Raw genomic sequence first — 12,531 nt, forward strand, 5'->3', positions numbered from 1 at the left:
TGGAAGGACTAAGCTCACTCTTGGCATCCTGCCTTCCACTTGTCTAATTCGCTGTAGAGATGAAAGAGAACACACAGAAGAATAAATGAAATGGACATCTCCCTTCGACCAGAGGATGCAAATGAGCCACCTGCAGCTGAAGATGATTTGTTTGGAGGGCAAGGTTTGATAGTTAGCACCACCCCCCACTTTTTTTAAACAGTTTTTGAATGAATTGCCAACATTTAAAAACCATTAGAATTTATGACCATTCTTGTAAAATTAGAAGGTCTGGCCACACTGGGCCCCGCTCCACACATAACGACAGTCTGCAGAGTGGCCAGCAGCTGCCCCTTTGGACTCGGCCCAGCTACAGTGCTCCACACTCTGCCACTTCCCGCACCGCCATTCTCGGCCGCCTCTCTCCGACTCAGCCAGCCTGTCTTTGCTGTGCTTTCTAAATGTAACTCTTCCCAGTGAGACTGATAGGAGCTGGAGAAAAGACTGTCAGGTTCTATTCTTCTAGTGAGAATCTACAGCCATGGGTTCTTCTGCTGCTGTTTAAGAGTGGACCCATGTACTTTGGACATGTACTTGGCTATGAAAATTAAGCCAAATAAGCATTCTAGCTCAGTTAAACACACCCTGGTGGGCTGGTTTTCCTCTTTTCCCCTCAGAGTCAACTAGACCTACCCCTGGAGTTGCACACAATAAGCTATAGTGGCCCTGACAGGGTAGCTAAGTTGGTTACAGTGTCATCCTGATAAGCCAAGATTGTGGGTTTGATTCCTGATCAGGGCATATACAAGAATCAACCGATGAAGGCATAAGTGGAACAACAAATCAGTGTTTCTCTTTCTTTCTCTCTCTCTCTCCCTTCCTTTCTCTGTAAAATCAATAAATAAAAATTTAATAGTAAATAACTATACCAGATTTGGTTCATTTCAAATCATTTTAAAATTTCCTTTTTTATCTTTGCCTAAGGACATGCTTCTTGATTTTAGAGAGGGGAAGGGAGGAAGAGGGGGGAGAGAAACATTGATGTGAGAGAACAACACCAATTGGTCGGCTGTCTTTCGTATATGCCGTGCCCAGGGACCAAACCTGCAACCAGGCATGTGCCCTGCCTGGGAGTTGAACCTGCAACCTCTTGGTTTATGGGATGATGCTCCAACCAAGTGAGCTCTATCAGTCAGGGCTTGAATCATTTTTATGGGCTGTTTGTTTTTGAACCCACTATGAAACCCCTATCATAGCTAAATGGGCTAGGTGTTACAAACCCTCCCCTGCTCCGCCCAGTTCTGCAGCGCATATTTACAAGAATAAATCTGCTCCAAAGTACAGCAGCAGGTTCATAACATTCACACTCCCGGCCTTGACACTCACTTCACAGCTAGTATGCACGTGTCAGCTGGTTTGGAAGCCCCTAGTTCTCCTCTTCATAATGGTGCTTTTTAAGATTTGCCTTGAAATCTCCTTTTCCAAGAAGCCTCCCCTGATCATCACCTATAATCTCATATTTACTTCTTCCCGTAAGGCAGCACCTTGCCCATAATTACTTGTTAACTGACGCGGTGACCGTACGAAGGCCAGCCCTGGGGAGCCGTGACCGTTCATTCGGCCCTGTGTTTGTTCCCAGACACACAGTGCTGGGCGTGCAGTGGTGCTCAGTCAAGGCCACATGAGTTGAATGTGTAAAAGAAATGAAAGACTTTCTGTAAGTCAGCTTTTAAAAGTATCAAGTTTTTGTTAGCTTGCTCATGGATCAAATGTCGTCAATCTAAACAGCACGTGGCAGACCACACCCTACTGAAGAGCCTCACAGAGCAACTCAAGAGGAGGAGAGAGCTGCCGATTCTTCCAGCTTCAACACAGATTTGCTGCTAGAGGCAGATGTGATGTCCTAGGGATGACACAGCTCAGAGCCTGTTGTGGCTCTAAGGCAACAGCCAAGAGGGCTGGTGCTTTCTTTCTTTTTTTTTTAAAATCCTCACTCGAGGATATGTTTATTGATTTGAGAGAAAGAGGAATGTGGGCAGAGGGAGGGAAACATCGATGTGAAGAGAAAAACATCGATCAGTCGCCTCCCATACATGCTTCAACCAGGCACTGGACCCATAACCTAGCATGTGCTTTGACTGGGGAACAAGCTCACAACCTTCTGGTGCATGGATGCTACTCCAGCCAACTGAACCACCCAGGCAGGGCTGGTGCGCTCTCCTTAGCAGTCCTTTCCACTCTGTGTACACCAAGGCCCTAACTCCAATGAAAAATAACCAGAACTGAACAAGACAACATAGAAAATGATAGCATAGAATAGTTGACTTCCAGGCCTGAGTGCAGGAAGGCCAAATGGCCTGAAAGGAAAGGAGGAGAGTATCCACTGAGGTTTCCCCTACGTGAGAAACACAGTGCCTGTGTCTGCCGAAGACAAAAAAGGGTAAGAACAACGTCATTGTAGCTTAAAACATCTCAGCAGCACCAGTAACGAACAAACTGATATATGAACCTCCTGCTTCATCACAGTATTGGGGACACATTGTCACCCATGTATATTCTTGTGAAAAATGTTAACCTCAAATCTAATAATAAAAAAAACAATCAGTCCATCCAGATTAGGGGATTTTCTATAAAACCACTAACCTGGCCTCCTCAAAAATGTCAATGTTACTGCAAAAGGTGGGAATGACAGGGGAGTGAAGACACATGGTAACTGAACAGAATGTGCGAGCTTTGCTGGATCCTGGATTAAACAAGAGCAACAAAAGGCGGTGTGGGGGCAGTGGGGCAATCTGAATATGGACTTTTTACAATGTTCTAAGTTAAAGTGCTCGGGTGTGATAAAGGTGTTGTGGTTATGAAAGAGAAGGTCCCTGTTCTTAAGAGGTTTATGCTGATATACTCAGGGTGGGGTGTCACGATGTCTGTAACTTTTTTTTTTGAAGTGATAAATGTTAACTAAATTTATTGTGGGTAATCATTTTACAATATATGTATGTCAAATCATTATGCTGTATACCTAAGCTTAGTGTTGTATGTCAATTATCTTTATAAACCCAGAAAAAGGAGGAGAGAGGTAGACATAACAGGCAGGGATTCTAAACAGAAGTGGGATGGGGCTGCGGTGGGGGGGGGGGGGTGCTGAGTGGATAGATAGAGTCAGGTCCGCAGCCCCACGGGGCGAGGCGGGGTGGGGGAAATGAAGCTGAATATGGGGCAGGGGAGAGAAAGAGGAAAGAACTTTTTCTAAGAACATTATTAAAGGACTTATTAAAGAACTTATTGAAGAAAATCAGTGTTCATTCTAAATAAAGGTGCTAAACAGAAAAGTTCAAAGAAGCAAATAAAAATGATGTATAATCCTCCAACCTCATTTTACTGCTCTTAGCATTTTAAGTATTTACATCTTTTTCCATGAATACATGGATCATGCTTTACATAATACTTTTATTACAAACATTTCTTAAATTATGCTCTTTATGACTACCAAAATTTCATTCTTTGGAAACCATCATTTTTAGGGGCGTATCATAGATATTTTCCCTGAAATTCCTACAAATGAAATAAATGGGTCAAAAGATTATGAATATTGCCACATATTATCATGTTGCTGTGAAGATATTGTGCATTTCCATTAGTGAATTGTGTGACTTGACTTTCAAATGGCCCAGAAAAAAATTTCTGAGTGCGTGCAAAATCACGTGTGGCAAAATGTTAACAACTGGTGAATCCAGACAAAGGGTTTAGGGGGGTTCGTTTGATCTTTTATGTAAGTTTGAAGTTTTTCAAAATAAAAAGTTGAGGGGGAAACAAATACCTCAACATTAGAGACAAGAAAGTCTGACATAGCGTGCACACGCTCACATCCACATTTAACTCAGAGACCTCTTCGATGGTCAAATTCTCCATGCAGCTTTGAGAACACGGATGCTCTCCTGAAAGTGTCACTGCCACACCCAAACTGTCCCCGAGGACACGGGCACGAATCAGGGGGATCCCGCCCTGCCAGGCCCCAACCTCACCGGGAAGAAAAGCCTGTTCTGTGCTTCTTTCCCAAAGAAAACGAGGTTGCACTTTCAAGACTTCTATTTTAGCCAAGTCTTATCAGATTGAGATTTGTTTTCATTTTTGCTGTTGTTGCTTTGCAGTTTTGGCATAGTTTGTTTCTCTGCAACAGTAAACTTGGTCTTAGATACCGTGAAAGCGTAAGAAAGATAACCTAACATGACAGCCATAAAACCTTCCTCCGTGGCTGTGAACCCCAGCTGCCTGACACTCCCTCAGGGCCTCTCTCTCTGGGCTGCCCCAGCACCACCACAGAATTCCAACTACCACCCACCCCCACCGGGGGCCTCTGCGGTATAAAAATTCCGGCAGTCACTTCTAGAAAGCAAGGTTCTAACAACACATATGTAAGAAAAGTTCAAGTTCACAAATAATCATTTTACTTATTTGATTTGAACCTGAATTGGCACAGCTTTAAGAACAAGAAAATACCCAGTGTTGTAGAGGATATGAGGAAACCTTTGCAGGCACGGAAAGGGTGCAATCTGGCAGTCTAGGGAGAGCCTTGAAGATGGTTCTGTACCCGTAACTCCGAGAAGCTATCCTGAAGAAACAGAGGCACAGTTCAAGGGTGTGCTCCAGCCCCTCGCTGCCCACCAAGGTCCCTTCGTCATCCATCCCAGCCTCGTCTCAGGCCTCACCTCTGTCCATTCTCCTCGAAGCTCACTAACCTGAGAAGACACAGTCTGTTTAGAAAATAAAGCCTGCTTGTTCTGTCTTACAAAAGGAGTTCTTGAGTGCCAACAGTTACGGGAACTCCTTCTGAACAACTGTGGTAGAGATCAATGCCTTTCCATTTCTACCTTACAGCCCAAGTCTCTTTGGGGGACTGAAAAGTACTAACTGAATTTGAGGGAAATATTCCAAAGTAACTTAACGTGAAGTGGAATAATGACCTGTCCTGCTCCAAGTCTGGCTGCGTTCCCAGGACAGTCCTGGAGTGACTGCATGTGGACTCCCTCGGCCCGTTTCTATCTGCAGACAGGGCTCGCGGGGCCAGGCTCAGCTCCCTTGGAGAAAGCACAGGGTTGCTGAGAGAGCTCTCTGATGAGTCGAAGTTTGAAACTTCTAAGACTTCCTTCCCAACACTGTGAGCCCCTCAGGGAGAAATTCAGCTGAAGTACAGAGAAGAGAACATAGGCAGCGGGGGCACGGCCTGCTAGTCAATGGGCCAGCGTGTTATTTTCAGTCTGTCTAACCTTTGCAACCTCTGGACTGGTTCCTCAAAGTTTCAGAATGGATTTCAAACAATCTGGTTCTCATTTAAAAATTCTTTGCTGGGGGATGAATGACCATCTTGCCACCTCATTCCTAATGAAAAGCGAGCTTTCTCTAGACAGGTTGTCTTGCCTTTGTAAACACTGTCTCCAGTCTGCAGAAATCGTTTTCTGGAGGAGTCAGGGCTGTCTTTCCCAGTCCCAACCCCCTTGTTCCCACTGGGAGTGGCTGCTTGACACTTTGGAACATTTTTCCTGAAGCCATTAAGGCTCATCGGCCATTAAGCCAGGAAAAATCTGGCTTTAACGTTAAACATATTTCATAGTCACAGCAGTGCCAAAGAACCAGGTTTCATGTGTAAATTCTTCCTTGGTTGTCCTCCAAAAACGACTCATAAGGGGGAAATCTCTATCGAAATGATCGCACCAGCAAGGAAGCCATCAAATGCTTCCTGTTAGCCCTAAGGGTATAAATGGTTTAGCATTGCTAAATTCTAGAAAAATAAGAATTTCTCCCTTTAAACCGGAAGAGACCTCAAAATACTGGAGCAGAACACATCACAGGCTGTGCAAAGACCCATTGGATTATGGATTTTGTTTGTTTTACAAACAGCTGCTTCTGACAAGCTTTGCTGTTCTGTTAACAGAGGAGGGAAAACAGCCTGCTAGTGAGGACACTGCACACATGCAAACACGCATGACTCGACGAACGCATGTGTGCACATCTTGCTCTGCTCCATTACAGCACCCAGAATCATTCGGTCTAAGAGTGTTGTTTCCAAGATCGAGATCTGCAAAATCTCGACTAACAACAAGCACTCTGCTATTAGCCAGGTGCTATGATCACACAGCTGCTCCTAAATTCCCCCGTCAGCACGAGAGACCTCAAAGGACTGCAGTGAGCGAAGCGTGCCAACCACTGGCATGGTTCATGGTTCAAGTAGAGGCGTATCAGGGCAAAGCCATCTACAGAAACACAGCGGCGACAACAAAAATGATTGTGTAGCCTTGGACAAGTGACTTATCCCCTCCGAACTCTGTTATCCCCACTTTTATAAACAAGGAGTTTTACAAGGCCTCCTTTGAATTTGAGGATTAAACATGAGGATGTATGTACATGCTTGACGCAAAATAAGTGAGCAAGGCATGTTACCTATTATTTCCAACCTTTCTTTTAATTAGAACTCTTGGCCAAACTGAAAAACTAAAAATTTCAAGCCACAATTTCCATCTTTGTCTTTGTCCATTTAATTATCTTTATTTTCCAAACAACTGTGTGACTAGGTTTGAACAGAGATAATGCAATCTACTTTAAGATGCAATGAGACCTTACTGGGACCTTTGTCCTTTCTCTGACCACTCAGGTGTCAAAACATTTTCTAAATTGCCAGCTTCCTCCTCTGGGCCCTGACAGCAGTACCCAGGAGCCCGCTGACTGAAGGGGCACCCTTGGCTCTGATGGGCGCAGTTTTAAGACAAAAGTACGTTTTTAATGTCAGGAAGAGGTTGGACTTACTCCCATTATCCTAAATAGAGATCAGCAAACAGATGGCAGCAAACTTGGCACATAAAATCCGGCTCAAGGAAACCCCTGGGTTGCAAATGCATGTTTGCAGATATAGCAACCGTAATGAAATGGCTGCTTTTTAATGATTTCCTATAATGGTGTTTATATATGGAAGCTTTTTTCCCTATTGAAGCAGTTTAATTGGAAAATGGCAGAGGAATCAGAGGAGCCAGACGTCCAGTTCCGATGCACGCATGCAGGGACTGCACTCTGCCACAGCCTTAACCAGCCTCCGTGCTGGCCCCAGGGCCTTCCCTCCTTGGGGACCTGGCTGGGCGGCCCTGTGCCCACAGGACTCTCTTCCTGCCTCCTGCTCTTCACTCGCCTTGTCCCTACTTGTCCCTCAGTTTACATGTACCTTAAATGCGACTTGTTGTCCAATGCTCCCATCCGAGGGTGTCACTAGGGGCTCTGTCCACCCACTGTTGGTCACTCCCTGTCTCTCTGTCTATGTCCCCCAAAGAATCATGAGCTCCAAGGTAGCATTTACTGCTACTCACACATTTGGATGCCTACTATGTGCGGGACTATTACGTTGGTAAGCAGGATAGCTGTCCATGTGGAGTCTGCAAGCTAGCAGGAGAGCCTGATAAAGTCTGGTAATACAGGACAAAATATTATAAATGCAAACACATGACATCATCAGGTAGTGCTAAGTGCTATGAAGACAAAGAAAGCTGGGAGGGGAAGAGCATGCCTGCGAGTGTGAGAGTGAGTGTATGCTGCCCTCCGCCAGGAGGCCTCAGGTGAGAGAAGACTGGCTGTGGGAGAAAGCCAAGGCTGAGTGTAGGAAGGGGCAGATGGCAGGGGAACAGCGACTGCAGCGGCCCTGAAACAAGGAAGTTGGTCAGGTTTGAGGGCCAGTGAGCAGGCCAGTGAAGGCAGAGCGGGGAGAAAAGATAGGGCTAGATAGCTTGGGAGGATGAGGTTTGAGGTGGGCAATGCCCAGTGTCTGGGGGCCCTGTAGGCCATGGTAAGAAGTTGGGGTATCCCTCTAGGTGGGAGGGATAGGAGCACAGGTGTACAGCCATCTGATGGCAGATTCTCTCTTATATCCCCAGTCCCTGGTGCAGCTCTGCCTGAGTTTCTGAAAAAATGAATAAAGGCCCCTATTGTGGGCAGAGGATATACATGGACACTGGGCAGACAGGGCTCCTCCCCTCCAGAAGCTCAGTTCCTTCAGAAAAGATACTACCACCTGCTGTAATGAATGTATTTTTTTTTAATGAAGGAAAAGATGGAAAGAAATGAGGAGCCTGAACTACAGATGCTCTAACATGTCAGGAGCCCTGAGAAGTCCCTTGGTAAAGACCCTTGGCCCATTTAAATGGCTCTATCCCTCCATTTCCCAACCTTATTTGATTAAGAAACTTTGTTGGAGCATGGGTCACTTATTCAATCTCATAGAACATAGTTTCAGAGACATGAATGGAGGAATCAGTGCAGGAACGTCTCTGTAGTAACTGGCGACCTTTTGGCTGCTTGTACTTGTCTGTCTGCCTAAGGCTGGAAGATCAAGTGCAGAAGCTTGGGGCCACAGGGTTAGAAATCATGCGGCTGGTGTAACTTAGCATGTAAGACTTGGGCCCATGGCTGGGCCGGGATCTGAGTTCAGGTTTGAGAGAGGCAGTTTTGCCTGAAGCCAAGACCCCAAGACTGGGAAGGTGTCCCCACTCCTCAGGCATTTCTGTCTGGCTCATTTGGTATTGGCTCTCAATGACTTTGATGTAGCTAAATCTGCCTCATTCAGCTTTAGCAGTAGTCCAGCCCATTGACCCTCCTTCCTTATTAGAGCCTTTTCTGCCCCACCAGCTTCCAGACACCACTACCCTCGTTGCCCTCATATAACTCTGCCTGACTGACTGCTTGATGCGTTGGTTGATTGCTTCACTCTTTCATCCAGAGAAGTATCTCTGAACACATATGATACGCCAGGCCCTGTAGTGGGGCTCTGGAGATACACGAGTAGATAAAACAAGCATGCTTCCGCCAAGTAGAATGTAGTGGGAAGAGCTGGTCAAGTAAAGAAATAGAAACACGTCCTTCAAAATTTCAGTGTGATATAGGAAGGAATTGAATGGGGCACCGACACGGTCAGCACAGGGACTTGCACAGCACTGCTCAGGAGCTGCTTTTGGAGGAGGTGCGTCTAAACACAGACCAAAATGATGAGGTGCCCATCCCTGCCAAAGAGCTCTCGCTGAGTCTCCTTATCAGCTGGTGACCCCCAAGGCTTAGCCTCCAGGCTCTCTGCACTTTCAACTCTACGCATAACTTTCCATTGCTTCGGTAACTATCTGCACACAACCTGATGTCTCCTAGCTGCTTCTCTTTAGCCTGCACCTCTCCTCTTAGCTTCTTATCCACACCTACTGCCTTCCCAAGCATCTCTATCCAGAAATCTCCAGATGCCTCAAACTTAGGTCCAAACAAAATACATGATCTCCACCCCACCTTCCCCACACACAAAACAAAATTGAAAGCAAAACAAGCCAACTGGTCTTTTTTCCTATCCTCCTGTATTGGTGACTGGCCCCACTGTGCATCCACTGTGCAATCCAGACGCAGACATATGGGACATGTCCACACACACCTCCTCCTCTGCTTCTGATCCTTCGGCCAGATCTTGCCATTTTATGCCTTTTCTCCACCCATCTGCTTTCCTACATCCCTGTGGCCACCACCCTATGTCCCAGCCACAATTCTGCCCGCATGCACTTTTTCAGTGGTTTCCTAGATGGCCTCCCCCATTCACTCTTGATCCACTGATTCTTTCTCCCCACTTCAGAGTGATTGACTCAAAACATAATCTGATTGTCTTTTCCTCTCCCTCCCACTATTAAAATCTTTCAGTTTATTCTTGTAGATCTTTGAATAAAGATCAAACTCTCTCACACAGTCTACAAGATCTTGCATGATCTTATTCTTCCTTTTTCCTGTCCTTTATCCATCTCTCCCCTGCATGTGAACGTTTCCTAAGATATGGGTCTCCTCCTTTTGTAGAAGATGATGTGGGGCTCCTCCTCCCTTTGTCTCCACACCTTTTGGACCACAGGGATCTTACTTTACAACTTCAAAGTCTTTATCCTCAACCTCAATCTCTCCAGAGAGCCAATTAGGCATCTCCAAGCAGACCCGTGGTTTTACAACATTTTGACTGCAACCCACATTCAGAACATTTCATTTGACAACTTATTGCATATACACATATAACAGATAATTTTCATGGAACAATACCGTCATTCTATTTTTTTCCTACTTGATTTGATTTCAAAAATATTTTATTTTTCATATAACTTCAAGACCCACTAATGGGTCATAACCTGCAGTTTAAAAACACACCATATAAACACTGTACCAGATATTTCCACATGGAGGTTTCTCTACAACTTTAAACACAATACATCTATTTCCCAATTCATTTCTGAACCAATATTCCTTCTGAGGAATATGATCAGTCTCTTAGTCACTCAGGATCAACATATTAGAGCCACTTTGGATTCCTCTTTACCCAACAGTTGCTATTGGTTTAACTGCAGTGTGTCACCACCCATTCTAGCCTTCCCATCCCTGCCACCACATTTCAGATTTCACTGTAACTTGGAGCATTCCAATAGCCTTTATAACTGGTTCCCCACTTGTAGATTTTTCAAATAGAGGTGACACATGTTTGAGTCACAAACATCAGGACAGAAAGCTAATTCAGCTCTTCAGTTACATTTTGACCAACAAAGTGGTGTGTAAGGGACTGAAATGGGCGTGCCTTCATCTACTCACTAAACTCCGTGACTAATTAAATTTTAATTTGGGCTGCCTCATGTTTCTATAAATTCCTGTTGTGGAAACCAGACTCTGTGGTGATGGCAGGCAGACTCACCCATGTCAGCAGTGACCATGGTGGACTGGTTTTCAGGGATGGAGACAGAGGTCTGGTCTTGGTCCATGCTTCGAGAGTCCTCGTTGACCTCTTGCTGGCTCTGGCTGAGTTCTGATCGCAGCTCTGAGTACTCATCTTCTTCCCTGAGACAAAAGAGTCCGTCACCATTTACAGATATGTAAGACAAACTCCTAGAGAATATGTCATTTAAGGACAAAGTAAAAGACATTCAGAGAGAGAACAGATAGATCTCCCCATACCCCTAGACCATTTACCAGGGTTCCTTTAGGCCAAATAGATGGTCACATCTATGACTAGTATGTGATGCTGAAAGTTTGCGTCTGTGTCCATGTATGTACCCATATATGTAACGAGATTCATCTATCAGCCTACTAGGAACTTTTCCCCTTCAAAGATTTCCTGAAGGAATTAGATTTCTTCATCCCCTCAAATTCTAAGGTGAAGAAGAACTAAGACTACTAGTACTGATGCTACAGTGAGCAAAAGAATGAAGCCTGGTGAACAGAAACAGCACATCCTATCGCCTGGAGGGTCCCTGTGGTGTGCCTTCTTGGAGGAGCACATATGGGGGGTCCTGGGGCCAGAGCTACTGGACAGCCAGCACCTCATCTGGGCAGAACAAAACGGATGCTTTGAGAGGTATACGGATCACATGTCTGACAAATACCACACTTAATCTCCCCCAAAGTAGGTACAGTTAGAGAACATAAAAAGAGGATGGAGTGGGGAGGAGAATGAAAACAGTGAGAGAGAGAATACCACTCTACGGTGAATCTCCTTCCATTTGATTTGCATTTACTAACAGGAAGCCGATGTTAAAATGCAGCTATGTTTCATTAGCACAAGGACACCCATTCCTTTTGAGCCCTTCATGGATCCCTCAATCCTTGGTTTCTGAATTAATTATGAGCAAGCTAAGAAAACTTAAAATTGTAGTATGTATTTCCAGGCACACCATACTTCCTTCCCCCACCACCATTATCATCACTGCACACACACTGGACACGGACATGGAAAGAGCAAAATGAACCCTCACAGAAGCATTTATTTTGCAAGTGAGCTGGAAGCGAAAATTGTCAGTGGGTTTAATTATGAGGTTGGGAAGCCCACGGGTGTCTGTGCAGCCCCAGGGGGAGGGTGTCTGTGAAGACAGCTAGGACGAGAAGAAATCCTCTCGGCCTGGCATTCACCTTAGTTTTTGACTCTGTGTGTGTGTGCAGAAAAGTCTGCAGTCTCGGGTTTTGGGTCGACCAAGATGGTGAGTGGTGATCTCTGGAACTTGGGAGGAGAGGCAACTGTCATTATAAGCAGGGCAGGCACATCTATAAGCTAGAGATCTCTTCAGACTTCTTGGTTCTCTCAAGAAATCATCATCCTCCCAGAGAAGGGATTCACCTGAGTTCCTGCTTTAGAAGGTATTTTTAATAAAAGCCACCCAAATCTGGGTGGACTCAAAGCAGATATAAAGCCCCACCAAATATGCAAAATATGAAATAAAATGGGAGGGGTGAAGACAAAAGCACATGGTTTAATGTTCTATGACTAAGTTAATTATTAGACACCTGCAAGGCTAACAATAATTAGGTTTAGGAGATAAAACAATTAAAAAGCACTCTTAAGAGTCTCCTCGTTTTTTGGTCTATAGGGTAATTGTGTCCTGATATATTAGCTCTCCTTTCAATCAGCACTTAAAGTTCTGATTTCTATTAACAGGAAATTTTGTGTATAATGAATCAATTACCACTGCTGCATGGCCAACGCAATAAGCATCAGCTTGGCTGATACTGTTTTGCAGCTAAGAAAGC

At 45.0% G+C, this 12,531-nt stretch overlaps 1 protein-coding gene across 5 annotated transcripts in view; it reads right to left on the reverse strand.

The window, feature by feature from the left end:
• Positions 1-12,531, reverse strand: part of MCC (MCC regulator of WNT signaling pathway) — a 394,500-nt gene that overhangs the window by 66,275 nt on the left and 315,694 nt on the right. For all 5 annotated transcript variants that reach the window (XM_045837875.1, XM_045837873.1, XM_045837874.1 and 2 more), the window contains one exon: positions 10,706-10,848. In XM_045837875.1, the coding sequence (XP_045693831.1) occupies positions 10,706-10,848 (143 nt within the window). The remainder of the gene's footprint in view (positions 1-10,705; positions 10,849-12,531) is intronic.

This window comes from Phyllostomus hastatus, unplaced genomic scaffold (genome assembly GCF_019186645.2).
Source record: "Phyllostomus hastatus isolate PE091 unplaced genomic scaffold, TTU_PhHast_1.1 phas_contig_254, whole genome shotgun sequence".
NCBI classification, from domain to species: Eukaryota; Metazoa; Chordata; class Mammalia; order Chiroptera; family Phyllostomidae; genus Phyllostomus; species Phyllostomus hastatus.